Below are 15,274 nucleotides of genomic sequence, written 5' to 3' on the forward strand. Positions count from 1 at the left end.
TCTTTCATATAAGCCCTCTGGAAGTACTGGAAGGCTGCAATAAGGTCTCCCCAGAGCCTTCTCTTCTCCAGGCGAAACACCCCCACCCCCCCCAGCCTGTCCTCCCAGCGGAGCTGTTCCAGCCCTCGGAGCATTGCTGGGGCCTCCTCTGGCCCCACTCCAGCAGGTCCATGTCTCTCCTGTGTCGAGGGCTCCAGAGCTGGACGCAGCACTGCAGGGGGGTCTCCGCAGAGTGGGGCAGAGGGGCAGAATCCCCTCCCTCGCCCTGCTGGCCACACTACGCTGGGTGCAGCCCAGGACACGGTTGACCTTCTGGGCTATGAGTGCACATTGTTGGCTCCTGTCCAGCTTTTCACCTACCAGGACCCCCAAGTCCTTCTCAGCAGGGCTGCTCTCCATCCCTTCATCCCCAGCCTATACTGATACCGGGGGTTGCCCTGACCCAGGGCCAGGACCCTGCACTTGGCCTTGTTGAACCTCATGAGGTTCACTTGGACGCACTCCTCGAGGTTGTCCAGGTCCCTCTGGATGGCATCCCGTCCTTCAGGCATGTCAGCCACACCAATCAGCTTGGTGTCATCTGCAAACTTGCTGAGGGTGCACTCAATCCCGCTGTTTATGTCACTGATGCAGATATTAAAGAGTACTGGTCCCAGTACGGACCTCTGAGGGACACCACTTGTTGCCAGTCTCCATCTGGACATTGAGCCATTGACCACTACCCTCTGGGTATGACCATCCAACCAATTCAAACCTCTGCAGGTGATCTTAATTTTGCACCCATCTCCTGTTACTTGACTTGATGGAAATAAAGGCTGAGTTCTGTTTTACAGCTATTCTTTTCCCATATACTGCAGTTTCCCTGCATTTCACAAAGTATTGTCAAAGGGCTTGAGACAGGTATTGGATTATTGCAGTCATTTGGTTTGGGCAGATGGATTCAGGAGTTCAAGGTGAATGCCAGAACCTCTCTGTCTGCTATAGCTGTAGGTATTACATACTCTCTCCCTTGGGAAAGAGATGGCCTTTTAAAGAGCTTCTGAGGGTAAAGGTACACAATTCAAGATGATGGTGCCTTCTGCACACTGAATCTGAGCACAAAAATTGGCACAAGGTGGGGTGAGAACAGGGAATCATTCACATATATAAAATGATGGTGATACAAAGGTAAATTCCACACTTTCTTTACCAAGTCTCATGCTATGTGGTGACGACTCCTTCATAGCTGCTAAAATCCAGCCCTTTTTTTCCTGAGTAGTTCAATTTTTGGAACTTGCTGTCATGAGAAATAGTTGCAGGTGATGCTTAGTAGGATTCTGAATGGGGCTCAAATCTTTACGTCGGCGTAGATAACTCCTGCGCTTTCATGAAGGGAATTGCTGGGCGTGAAAGTCCAACAGCGTGCAATACGACCACTCCTGAGGGAGGGCTGGGGAGCTCTGAGGCTGCCAGCTCCAAGGTTGCTTCTCTCAGGTGCCTGGTGATGCAAGGCTGTGGTGCCAGGCTGGGCTGGGTGATGCACGCCTAGATGGGTTAAGCGCTGGGTTTCCTCTGTATTTACTACCCTTCTAGCTGTTTGTTTTTTGGGCTGAGAACCTGGGCTTGTTCTCCAAATTGCTTTTATGCAGCAGCAGAAGGCAGTGGTGGTTCTTAATGGATTTAATAACTAAGTGGACTTTTAAGTTGTACAGTTGTGGCATACTTTCCCTGTCCTCCAAAGTTACTCCCCTGCAATGTGTTTATCAGATAAAATGTGAAACCTAATGGGTATGTTTGTGGCCTGCAAGGCTGCTATTAATCACAGGGACACCATTTCTTAATGTAGATTATCTCCAACAGCTGGGAGATTGTGATAAACTAGAAAGACAGATCAACCTAGACTTGTTACTAGGGAATGAAATGGCTTTATTAACCTTTATTTATAAACTGCAGGCATGAGTAATAGTAATAATAATATCCTAATTTTTTTTGGTTGGGTTGGGAAGTAATAAAGTGGGCATATTTTGTTGACATGCTTTTGAGATTAACGTTCTTGTTTTCTAAAACAAAAAGTTTAATGACCCTGATGGTCACATTTGCAATGTAAGTACGGAGGAAGGGTATGTGTGAGAGAGCAAGACTGAGATGGAGTTTTCAGGAAACAAAGTATGTCCGAGAGAGCATGTTCAAGAAGTTTCTACTTCCTTCTATGTCCATTTGCCACAGGGGAGGCTTCCGGATCCTCCTTGGTGCTCTTCCCTAAAAAGTCATCCTACGTTAGTCACTTTACCACCATGGGACTGTAAATCAGACTGCTCACAATGTTTCCTAAGAGCCTTTTGTGAGTGTGTGCCTGCTATGGAAGACCAAACCTTGCTGACACTGGGTAAAGAAACTTGTAATGAAGTTGGCTGGAGTTTTATTTGAAATGGAACAGTGAGTTTTAGGATTTACAAATTTAAGCTATAAGGTTTACAGACTGTTACTGCAGCAACTTCTAGAATATGCAAGAATTGTTAGCTGTATTTTAGCCAAATTGAATAAGGCTGCGATACTTAGCAGTCAGATTTAGAAACAGCTAGAAATGATGTGCACATTTAGAGCTCTCCAAAAACTTTCTCTAACTTTTAATAGGCGAAAGATTCCTACAGGAAAAATATGCTCCTATCTGCAACAGCTCAGTCTCTGGGCTAGATTTTGACCTCTGCTACTCTGGCTCAGAATTCAGTGTGGGCCTACATTTTAAAATAAGCTTTAAGAAATATCATTTAACTGCTTTGGTATTACTTCTGGCATTAAAATCTGGGTTTGTTATAGCAACGATTCATCCTTCCCCTTTCTTGTGTTCAAATTTTTCTTCTCTACCCCTAGCTATTTAAAAAAAAAATCGCAATTCTTAAACAACATTACAAGAGGTCTTGAGGCTTCCCTTTTCTAGGTAAGTCTTGGGATTGCCCAATGAAAAAGTGGGGGAGGGAGGAGGAAAAAAAATTACTTTAAAGGTAACCTCTGGCTGGACATTCTGTCTTTGACATGTGGTATGATACTGGCTGCCTTGACGAGCCTTTGTAAAGGGCTTTGAGATCTATGAATGAAGACACTTATTTTTGCCCTAGGTGGTAGATCCCATATCCTTTGCTGTTCTTTAGTCTGTTGTGAATTAGTAAATGAGTAGTGAAGCAGAGCTGATGGATATAAAAAATTCTGGAAGTCTGAAGTCCCGCTGAGTATTGAATTCTCTATCTCTTTTTTTTTTTTCCCCCCCTCCCAACCTTTTCTTGACCAAATCTGTTGTTGGAGATGATCAAGGTTTAGCCTGCAGCAGTCCAGCCTATCTGCTTACCATTTCTCACAAACTTCGTGTTGCATTTCTCAGGTATTTATTTTTCCTGTGCATTTTTCTAAGGTTCTTGCCAGCTAAATAACACAGTTGAACAGAAGTCCACAAATCAATGCACAGAGTAATTACCTGCTGATGGTAACTACTGGGAGAAGCATGGAGGAAGTGGCCTGTTGAGGTCATTGCTGTATCTAAGGAGAGAGTAGCACAAGGTTGTCCTGTGGGAGTGCAGCATCTGTTGCCAAATAAATGTGGTGTTTGGGTAAGGTGTTACGAGGCACAGTAAGTGTGTCCATGTTCTGCTAGACAAACTCTGCCAGATTGGTCATCCAGCAGTGCAGCTGGCAGTAAGCCTGTCCGCACGTCTTCAACCAAACCTTCTTATTTGCTGTGACTGCCCAGTGCTTAGTAGTTTGTAAGTGGGTTCTCAATTGCAAAAACATGTGTCTTCATCTTGCTCAGTGTCCTGCCCCTCTGTGAGAAGGGCAGCACCAGTTATAGACAGTGGGAGCTGCTTTTTCCTGTTACAAGGTGAGCCACAATTTTGCTTCCTTTGCTGATACGTGGGCTGCCAAAGCAGCAAAGTATCTACCTTTCCTTGTTCGTGTCAGAGCTGATATTCTGACATCCCTCTCTTGCTGTTGGGTGCAGAGGCTTGGCATGAGATGGGGATTGTGTTTTGCTAGGTGATGTGGATATGCAGAAGAGATGGAGCCTCTTCTAAAATCCTTCTGAACAGAAGAGTATGGTGTAAGAGAGTGGAAGTGGCATTATCTCAGCTCCACAGAAGGAGATGGACACTGGAACATGCCATTAAACTGTTTTTTGTATTGCACAGACTACTTACACGTGTGCCAAACCATGCTGTGGATTTTTCTCCCAATGGCACGGTTAAGCTTTGGTGTGAGGAAATGATGTTCCTTTTTGCCGCTGGCATGGCAAAGCAGTCGGGGTCTGGATCTGTGCTAGCAAGTGATCCCCATGCAGAGGGTCATTCTGACTCAGCTTGTTTTGGCTGGGTCCCTGTGATGATCAGCACTACCAAAACAACAGTGGGTTTGTGGTTTTGGGAAGAGGAGTGCTGTTATATATCATCCACTGGAAGCAAGTGTGCAGAAGAGACCCAGGCGCGAAGCACAGGGTTTTGCTGGAAAAGCAGCTTGTGCGGTTGTGTGCGTGGAACTGTGCTGTGTCCCCCTTGAGAGGATGAAGCACTGAGTAATTTCTGACTTTTGGCCTGTAATTTTGGAAAGTGGGGCTTTGGGTCTTGAGGGATGCTCTGCAGGGCTCTTGGATATCTGTCTTGGTCTCTTTTCCTAATTGACTAGTTTATGTTATCTTACAGTCAGTGAAGATTGATTATGGTAGAAACCAGGCAATTTCCTTTTGACGTTAATAATGTATTCTTACGATAATCTCGTGGCCTCTCATCTAATCGTTCTGAAAAGCTGGTTGATGCATATCACTGGATGGGCTACAGACCAAAACTGTTAATTTGGGTGCTTGGAAGACTTGTATGCAGCTCCCACTCAGGGAGGAGGCAGGTGGAGAAGGTGCAAATAGGGACTTTCCCATGCTGCTCTTCAATGAGTGCTGACTTCTGCTGGTGAGCTTGCATGTAGTTTTTGGCAAAAATGGTCTTCCTGGGAAGACTAACGAAAGCGGGGAGCTGGGCTTGGCCCTAGGAAAAGTGTGGAGCTCTCCTGCTCGATGCTTCTCCTGGTGTTTCATAACCCATATTAACATTTTGTGGTTAGATGCTTTCCTGCATTACAAGGATTCTGAAGACCAGTGAAAGCTGCATCTAACTGGCTGCTTCTCCCTGATACCTGACTTGGGTCAGTGCACCAGCATGCACTGGATGCCTGCCTTTCTCTGGAAGGCATTCAGGGTTTGTAATACAAAATAGTAGTTTGCAGTCCAGGCCGCTTCTTTCCTTACAAGGGCCGTCTTTCCCACAACAAGTATTGCTACTAGGAAATACATCTCCTGCTGGTATTAGCTCAGATTGTCTGGAGGCTTCTTCAAACATAGCAAATGATTGCAGAATCAAAATTCATCACCCTTTTTTGTTTTTAAATGCGTGCATGGTGTTTTGACGACTTGAAAGATTGGTGTTGAAACAAAATGCCCTTTCTTTAGTCCTAAACTGTAAGGAAAAGAAAGAAATGAAGCAGAGAAGACTTTTACAGGGCCATTTAAAAAAAATCTGCAAAATATGGCAAGATGTTGTGAAAGGATGTGTGCTGCATCCTCTGTGTGAGAGAAAGCAGAACAGACCAAAGTGGAAAACCTTTCTGGTTTTAGGCTGTGTGTTTCAGGATGCTTCATAAATCATGTTGTCTGGATTTTAGCTGTGATTACTGTAGTACAGAAGAAAGGGATAAAAATGTGACTATATGGCCCAATTTTCAAATAGAAACTAGTCACTTTTGGGTGGAGACAGACACATTTTTAGTTTTGGTTTTGATTCTTTTGTTTTCTTTGGAAATCAGTCTTTATGGTGTGTGTAAGGAAGTTTCCCAAATCAAACAAATGTTGATGGAATCAAGCAGCAGCATGTGAAATGGAGTTGTGGTTTAATGACACCTTGTAAAAACCCTCCCTACAGCAAGGCAGTGATGTTATAGCTCAGTGAAGCAACCTTAAACCCCTCTGTAGCCCGGCAGGTATACTTTTAGAGTTGCGATCTGGGTTTGGTTTTTTTTCTTTTGTCCTTGAGGATTCTGCCCGATGTTGAACCTACAAGAAAACGGACACTGGTGGGATCCCTTATCCTTCTGCATTTCACAGAAGACGTGCAGTGCCCTTTCCAACTAATTCAGTTGGATAGCAGCATAAGTCTTCTGTCATTACTTATCTGCATGAGTTTGGGCTTTAAAATGCTGTTGTACATGTCCAAAAATCTCAGCATTGACTTTTCAAATAAAAGAGAATGCAGGATTCCCTCTGGCGGGGCTGAGCTGCAGGTCTGTTTGAATAGCACCCTTTCTTGGGAGGCAGCTAGTACCTGCTGCCTCGGAATAACACGAGGGAACCTCTGTTATTCTACAGCATAGTAAGGCAGATGTGGATGGAGAGTTCTTTCCAGCTTGGTATTGAAAATTCACAAAGGTTTCTATTCCATGGGAGAAAAAATAAAACAAATCTTCCTTTTGAGGTGGGTTTTTTGTTGGTATCAGTCAGAACTTCTCAGGGGCTTTCCCCATTTTTAGGGATACTTCTTAAAAACACATGCCATGATTTTTGCTTTTGATCAAGCTACCTCCTATTTCAATCATGGCAAGGTAATGGATTGCCAAGCTCCCCATCTCTCAGCTGTCAGGCTTTCAACCCTTGTCTGCTTTTTGCTTCGTTTCAAGGCTTTTGTGCTTAACTGGGCAGTGATGTATGGAGTGGGTATGTAGCCTGTGATTATGTAGACTCTAGCAGCTATTTTTAATAAGATTTTCTTGCTGTTGGGGTGTTTGCTGGTTCACTGATTACTCAATACAAGTTTCTAGTATTCATCTTTGTGCTCACTCGCAAATGCTCAAAGCTATTTTTATTGGTGACTGACAGCAGTTAGAGTATCCTGTGTTGCTGTAAGATTGGCAGGGTGTTTCATCCACAGACTGAGCAAATTGCACTTCTCTCTGTTACGGTTCGGTCGTGACAGTCAGTGCTTTGTACCTGGAGCAGGAAGGTCCCCACAGTGGACTAGCAGTCTTCTGCTCCTCTTCTGTTGTGTTCAAGAGTATCTTTGTGCAAGCCTGCTCCCTGTCCTGTTCTCTTTCTGTGTGTTTTAGTCTTGCGGGATGGTTGCTTTGTAAGGAAATGAGTGCCGTTCCTGTGGGTAGCCTTTAAAAAAAAAAACAACCAAAAAAACCCAAAAAAAAAACCAAAAAAAAACAACCAAAAAAAACCAAAACCCCAAAACCACCCCGTGTGGTTCTTGCCTGTAGTGCCACTGACAGCTGAGCCTAAACCAGGGGAAAAATTGTCATCTTTTCTAGCTGTCCTCTTGCTTCTGGAGTATTACTTCCAGAACTCTGCTTGGTCTGAACTTTTAACTCTTCATTCACGTAATTCATGAACTTTAATACTTCATTTAACAACTCCCATGGGAAAACGTTACTAATACCCTTTGCTGCCAGGCAGTCTTTCCCCGATAGCCTTGCCAACATTTTCCCCTAGTGCTGGTTTTGTTAGTCCTGGCTCCAGGCCCTGATGTATTACTGTTTTCTTAACGTTTATGCCTTTTGTTTGTTAAAAGATCCTGGAGTCTTATGATGGATGAGGCTGTAAATCATGACAAGGCCAGGGGTTCCCTCTTGTTTGACCACTGGGAGGTTAAGTAGGAAAGAAGTTCAGTCAAACTTGTGGATTTTCTGGGTGTCACTTTCCTTCCAGGAGTAAAAACTTCTCGGGGAGCATGTTCTTTTTCCAGCTGCGGCACATCAATAGAGACATGAGGCTGAAAAGGCTAAATTAAGTTAGTTTAGGGAATACTTTTTTTCAGGGAGTTTGTCTCTTTTCTTCTAACTTTCTCACCCTCGCAGTCTTAGTTTGAAGAGTGTTTGATGTAATAAAATGGAAAACACAGGGAGAGGTGGGGCACCTTGATGTCCTGAAGAGAGCACTTCAAAGAGAAGTGCAGTAGCACATCCTGTTGGTTGTATTTGGACGTGGCCGTGGATGAGCTCGGTAGGCATATCTGTAGGAAATCCTCTCAAACACTTGAACTGTGGTTTGTCAAAGGGATAGCAACACATCTGCCTTGGCTGCGAATGCTGAGGTTCTTGCATGTGTCTGTTGGATACCTTATGCTCTTGACTCATCAAAAATGGGCTTCCTGTGCCTGTCCATATGTGTTGCCAGTGTGGCAATGAAAGGGAAGAGGATTTTATTTTTGCCTTCACCTGTAGAGGAGGTGGTCCTAAGTCCTTACACATGAGGTTCAATTGCTTTTATTCAGATCTGCTTCAATGGCAGTAAGCAAAGAAAAAAACCTCCAGCAGGCTGCAGCAGGAGCTGTACTGAGCCTTGGGGTACCAAAAAACAGGAATATATTTCTAGGTTTTCCTGTCTGTGGGTTCTCTCATTTGTGAATGCAGAGCAGAGGATGACTCTTCAGTTTTTTTGGCAGTGAAGTATTTCAAGGGCATGAAAATCTGGCTCTTGTCACTACTTGCTTGATTTGTTATGGAAAGACAGTAATTTGCCTTAGATTTACTACAGGGCTTTCTGCTAAATCACAAGAACTTGAGAAGTTTGCTCTGTGCAAAGTTAACTTTGTTCTCTCTACTCAAACTCTAAATAACAGATATGAAAGGTTTATTAAGCAAATAAGTAAAACTGCCGGGGCTGCGAATTCCATTTCCCACAAGAAGTATCTGAAGCCAATCACTTGCCAAACCGAACAAGTCAAGTATTGCAGTTTGGAGAAAAACAAATGATTATTTTGTGTACAGGCTTTCATGTCAGGATGAAAGCGGGCGGGAAATATTATCATCTCTGTGAGGGGAAAAATGATTATTGCAATAAATGTTTCTGCCCTGCCAGTAAGGCAATTTTATTTGTTCTTCTTATGTTTAGGTCCTTTCCTCAGATATTGCAGTAACAGGCACAGTAGACAGGTAGAAATGCAAACCCTTTAAATTCAGAAAAAATTTTTCTGTACCTGAAGGCTGTCTTGGATGGGATGTCGCGTTCCTACTTAAGTCAATCACTGCATTTTTAATATTATGATGTGCTCCATAATGCATATTTAGTTCTTCTGGGAGAATTAACCTGGCATGAGGTCATAGAGGGACAGGCCAGGATGTGTCCACTTGTAAATCCCACATAGCGTTTTGCTTTGAGTAGCTAACAAATCGGTGCTGAGATCGAGCCTTTCCTTTTCAAGTGGATGGCTGGGCCTAGTGCTGGGTTCAGTGACAGCTTGTGGGAGGAGAGCTCTTTTTTTTTAAAGGTTTAATAGTTAAAAGATGAAGATTATGCATGAGGCTTTCCCAGTAATATTAATATTTTACTGTTGAAGCATCTTGCTGATAAATGAAGATCAAGTCTCAAGAAATGAGCTTGTCAACCCAACAGATGGTAGAGCTAGCCTTTCAGGGAGTTTTGGTGTGTTACAGAAACCAGTGAAACCCTGCCTAAAAACTCAGCAAACGGAGTGAAAGTACGTAGGAGATAGAAACAGTTTTCCCTTCAGTAAGGACCATGTTTTCTTACTGGTCATTAGAAAATGCCTTCCTGCATGACCTCCCTGCAACTGTGAGCACAGTTTTATTCAAAATGAGTAGGAAAGGTAATAACGCCTGTCCCTAAATGTTTTGCTTTCCTACTTCCTTCTCAAGTGCTTATTAGGAGCTCTGTTTTGTCCTTGATCCTCAGAGTCTGTGGCATTTTTAATTTTTTTTTTTTTTTTTTTTTTTACTGAGGCACCTTTATTTTATGAAGTTTTCCTCAGGTACAAAAGAAATCTGTCTGTGTATCTAGGAAAGGCTAAATTACCTTCCCTGTTTGTGAAGACGACAGTTTGGCAAGTCAAGAGCACTGGTTTCCTTAGTGATGCTGACAGTTGGTGGGTAGACTCAAACTGGAAGGGTTTGTATGAACTTCTTGATGTCTTTGGCACAAAAGAGGCTTGGATGTGAAATAGCCTCGGTTTTGTGAAAACAAAATGTCCTCTGTTGTTCTTTTTTGTTGTTTATCCATAACTCCTTTAATATTTCAAAAAAGCCATAAAGGAGTGACAGATTACAAGTTGGATGAAATATCAAGGTAATTATTTACACTTTCATGCTGCTTTGTGCAGACACAAAACAATAAATACCCATAAAGTCTCAGAAGTGACACTTGTACAGCGGGGGATTCACGATGCCTTATGTGCTAGGGTTTGCTTCTCCTGCTTGTAACTTTACGCTAATACGTGCTGTTGCTGCATTTGGTTTTAAGAAAGCTCTGAGGGCTTAACTGTGTCTGTAAAGCAATGCCTGCTGGAAGCCAGGCTTAGGTGGGGTGCTGCAGCTTGTGTGCCTGGAGTTGACTGCGGGGCAGGGGGGAACAGACTTTTCTTGCCCGGCCTTTGGTGATCACTGAATTTTGGTGGTGCACGTGGCTGCTGCCTTAAGTGACTTGTGGAGAGCACACCTTCTGCTCTGTCAGCTCCTGGGCTAAGCCCCTGTAGTGATGTGGGTTTCTTCCCTGACCTCTCCCAAATAATTGGGGCAATAGCTGCTTGGCGCTCCAGGCAATTGTGTGTCAGGCACAACACGGTTTGTTCCCTCTCGTTTGCGTTTTGCAGAGGGATGAGATTATTGTGCAATTGTGAAACAGTTGGGCTCAAACCCTGGAGTCCCTCTCACTCTCAGATGACAGTCAAAGACCTTGTTTCTTAAAATGTCCTAGAAAATTTTATTGCTATGGTAGTAGAAAAAAATGTAGTGCTGCATTGTTTTTTCTTTTTAAATTTACTGTCCTGAAGTGTCTGATGGGAGGAGGGATAAAATGCAGGATTACACAAATGCAAGAATTCCTGTGTGGGCACTTGCATCAGTTTTAAGTTTAGCAGGTCTGTGGCTCAACTGTGCCATAGTGTTGAAAACGTGATGCCTGAATCTAAATGGTTGTAACTTGCTGTCTTTAAACAGAGAGAACGTGAGCTCGAGGAAGGAGATACTGGAACTGGCTTGCCTCACGAGAATGCTGGGAGGAAGGAGGAGGGTGAAAAGAGAGAGATGATAACCCCGGCTCTGAGAGAAGCGCTGACAAAACAAGGTGAGGTTCTGCAAAGACCAGATGGTGGACCAGGCTTTAAAGTCTCAGTGGTAGACTTCTAACAGAGCAAGTGAAAGATGGTGTTCTTCATGTTCAAGATACTGCTCTGGACCCTCAGCCGTGGTAGGCTCTAACTAGAGGCAGGACAGGATTAGGCAGGGGCTGTTTGTACCTGATAGCTGCAGGAGAAGAATCTAAAACCAAGTAATGCGTCTCAGCGTGGCACACGCTATAACGTGTGGAGAGCGTATCGGAGCTCACCTCTAAATGCTGAGGCAGCTCGAGAGAGATGATGGTCCCATATGCCTCTATCTCCCAGAGTGTAGGTTTCTCAAAGAATATTTAAAGATCAGCTTTGCATCTCTCTTTTGCGTCTTAGTCTCCTGCTTTTATTTCAGTTTCAAACTCTGATTTTGTTATTGAAAATTTATTTCCAGAAAAGGAAGTAGTTCAAACTTACTTTACCAATCCAGTAGATGATTGATCAGTAACTCTCCTATGAGCTGTAGAGAACAGTTTTAATGAATTTAATGCCTTTTTTAAAACAAAGGACAAGCATGAGAAGAGCCAGACTGACAGACCTGCAGTTCAGAAGGCTTAGAGTGGCAGAGCCAGGAGAAGGGTGATGTAAGCTTCCGTTGAAGACTAAAGACAGTTTAGTCTGATTTCTTTTGTCTCTTGGGATCAGAGTGTGCTCAGTTTTCTTGCTTGCTAAATCAGTAGTATCTCTCCTGATGCTTCTGGGAACGTGCTTCTGGTTATTGCAGTGGAGGCACCTTGCTACAGAGCTGAAGTTCTAACCATGCCCTGTGTGAGTCCAGTAGCTGTGAAATCCCAACACCTTTGTTCCTCAGGATCTCAGCTGTCCTTTGGCCCGAGCTCTTGTGGGTGACTGGAATTGTGTTCTGCCTGTCAAGTATCTGACATGTTTGGTCGTGTTTGTTTTTTTTTTTTTCCTATTAACACAGCTATAAAATAAAGAGCCATTCTTTGAATTCATAGTCTGAAGGAATAAAGCAAAGGCTTATCAAGGAGTGGCAGTGACTTTGCCACCTCTTCATGTCCATAGTGGTGCTGCTGCTCACTGGAACCAGTGGAGGGATCATAGGAGGCTGGTTCAATGCATCTTTTCAGCTTCAATTCTGAAGGCTCTAATGTGGTGGCAGTTATACTGCAGCATGCTGCAGAGCAGCTGGAGCACTGTTACAACCTTTTATTTTTATTTATTCAGTTACTACTGTCTGTGTTTGATCCAGAAGTCTAATTGTTTTATCTGCCTGCAAGGAAGGTCAGGGGAAAGGTGGATTTGGCTAGCAGGCCTGGGGGAGTGGGCTGCTGGAGACATGGCTGTCTAGAAATGGGCAGTGGGGAGGTAAGCACACTTCTCTACTGCAAGTACCCTGTTTTGGGAGGTCAGAGGGGCTACTGACTCCATGGAAGGGTGCACCAAGGCCCTCAGACATCTCCATTTTTTCTTTGGCATGCAGGAACCCCAGGTTGTGCCCACCCTGTGGCTCTGGCTTCTGAGGGGAGGAGTGGGTGGTTTTTGGCACGCTGCCCTGGCTCTTTTGCGGGGCAGAGCCTTGTGCCGGCTCTGCGCTGTGCAGTGGTAGTCGCCAGAGTGTTTTGCACTGGCTCGCTTTCTGACCCAGCCTGTCCTGGTTCAGTTTTGGGGAGTGAATGAAACTGGTTTTCTAATGGTAAATAAAAAGTGGTAATTTGGAAAATGAAAACAGTGCTGGAGGGAAGGTCACCTTCCTGCCGTAATTTTTCTGACACAAAGGCAAGCTCCCCAGAGAACTTGGATTTCCTTGTGGTGTTCCAGGGACAGGAGTTCATTATCCAGATAAGTAGGTATGCATTTCTCCCTTCCCTTGACGACTGGGGTAGAACCAGTGTTGGATCAAGTGGTAGGATCTAATTACATAAATGTGCAGTTTCAAAGACTTAAAACTATTGTGTCTGTATCCTCAGTTAAAACTGCCTCTTGCTGGCACAACCTTCCCCTCCTTTCCTCTGCTGCTCACCTAATTCTTTAATGGTTACTCAACAGTGAAGAAGAGAAGCTTCCTTTCTTTTTTTTGTGTCATACAACTTTTTTTTTCCTGCAAATAACACACCAAGACAGGCTTATGTGGCTATAAAAATAAAACAACTCCCTCCTTCCCTCAGCACCATTCCCCCAAAAATAACAAGTGCAATGTAGTCAAAAGATAATTTAATTTATTTAGCAACAACTGGTTGCTTTGCATGTAGATTCAGTGTCTTTTCAAGATTATCCCTGAGGGCATAATTAGCCCAAGAGGAGGAAAAAACAGTACTAGTGATTGAGGAGAAAGCTGTTCTTTTAAATTGTAGTTGCGTAACAGAAGTTTGCCCTTGAACAGCATTTCTTCAGGCTATTGTAATGCTCACTCATTTTATTTTGATTCGCCTTCAGACAAATTTACCTTCCTGTAGGTAAACTGAATATTGCTCAAACAATGTTTTTATTTTAGCACAGGCATTGAATTTCAGCTAAATACAGCGCACCTATTAGGTTGTAGTTGCCTGGTTGCAAATACCTTTGCAAAAGATGCTCTGTAATAGTAGCTTTTTAACGTCATAGGCAGTCTTGTGTTGTGAAAAAACACCGATTCCCTTTCCATCAGTGTTCAGTCTTGCATAAAATATGAATACAGCACAAACTGTTTAGTGCCTCCAAGTAACAAATATGGGGGGGTGCAGAGAGAGGCTGACAGTTGCAGTATTCGGCTGTGTGTTATTTGCAGTGGTACCATTTTGCTGTGTTAATACTTTAGTAATTTCATCTGTTTAGGTAGATGTCATAAAATAAACTGAAAATGGAAGCAAACTTCTCATATGAGTATTTGCTATGCTGATTAGTAGATACAGCCCAACATGTTTGCGGTTGCTTGTAGATTCTTGGAACAATCTCTGCTGGGCTGAAAGGTTTTTTTGCTTGGCCTGGGTACCAGGAGGATTTTGTACATGGTGAAGTTTGCATTTCCAGAGCTCCTGATTTTTCAGCAAGTGCATTTAAATCCTTCTGTAGCTTTAGAGGGAGTCTCAACCTGCTGTTTTAGTAGGAAAGGTGACTCTAAAAAACGCAGTGTGAATACAGAGGGGGTTTCTTCAGTGTCCCCTATATCAGCTGTGCTTATTTTACGAGTAAAAATACTGACTTTTACACTTTCCTGCTGCTATAAAGTCAGTATAGCAATAGCACAAAGACCTGTGCTCTGTTCAGGTTGTTAACCAAGTCTTAAGTAGTCTTTGATTTGCCCAATGTTTTATTGCTGGTGATGGTCAGACTGAAAGCCAAGCAAACTGTCGTGCCGAATACGTAAGTAAAGGCAGGCAGATGGGGGAATCGTGGTTTTACTGCAGCTGGCCTCCTGAACTATTTGGAGGTCAAACAAGATGTCCCACAGTGACAGCCAGCTTCATCCCGATCAAGCTACAGCTGTATTTAGCAATGCTTCAGGTCATCTTTGATGTGCTCTTAAATGTGCGGGATTAAAAAAGAGGAAAAAAAACCAAATTCAAAACCCTGAAGAGCTAATTGTTTGCTTAAGAGATTCCAAAGACCTGGATTTCTTCAGCCGCTCGTATTGTGTATTTCCAACATGCTCTTTGCTTTGTAGTCTTCTGCTGTAGCACTACTAAATAAAACTGTGCTTTTCGTGGTGAGCAGTGCAATGAGAATGGGTTAATGATACCCAAAGACTGACCCCACTGACATTGTATGAATTATTCTGTTCTGTCTCTGCTGCCACTGTGCAGGTTTGCTACAGTCCAGTTGGATTGTTTTGTCCTTATTGGTTAAGTGAACCTACAATTTAGCACCAGACTGTCCAGGATACCTCTATTTTACTTGTATCCGAAGGCAGGTGGTATTAGGAGGCAGCTTGTATCGGAAACAGTATGGGCTGCTTCAGTAACCACTTATTTTCATGCTTTGACTTTGTGGTTGATATAAAGAAATACTTTGATCGATGTGCATACACACTGAAAAACAATCAAGAGGCTGACAAAAAAAAAAAAGAGGACTGGGCTTTTCAAGTGCTTGCCAACCTTGTTTGAGTTTAGGTTTTTAAAAGCACTTGGTGGCTTTTGCTGTCCATTCTTGGACTGAGGTTTCCAGTGCCTGCAGCTCTGAGCTCTTCCGACCATCTCGGATTGGACCAG

At 43.5% G+C, this 15,274-nt stretch overlaps 1 protein-coding gene across 1 annotated transcript in view; it reads left to right on the forward strand.

The window, feature by feature from the left end:
- Nucleotides 1-15,274, forward strand: part of TYW1 (tRNA-yW synthesizing protein 1 homolog (S. cerevisiae)) — a gene marked incomplete at its 3' end in the record, with an annotated part of 55,817 nt that overhangs the window by 8,527 nt on the left and 32,016 nt on the right. Inside the window, exon 7 of the mRNA XM_010286490.1 lies at nt 10,957-11,083. Coding sequence (XP_010284792.1) covers nt 10,957-11,083 — 127 coding nt within the window. The remainder of the gene's footprint in view (nt 1-10,956; nt 11,084-15,274) is intronic.

Source organism: Phaethon lepturus, unplaced genomic scaffold, assembly GCF_000687285.1.
Source record: "Phaethon lepturus isolate BGI_N335 unplaced genomic scaffold, ASM68728v1 scaffold21844, whole genome shotgun sequence".
NCBI lineage: Eukaryota > Metazoa > Chordata > Aves > Phaethontiformes > Phaethontidae > Phaethon > Phaethon lepturus.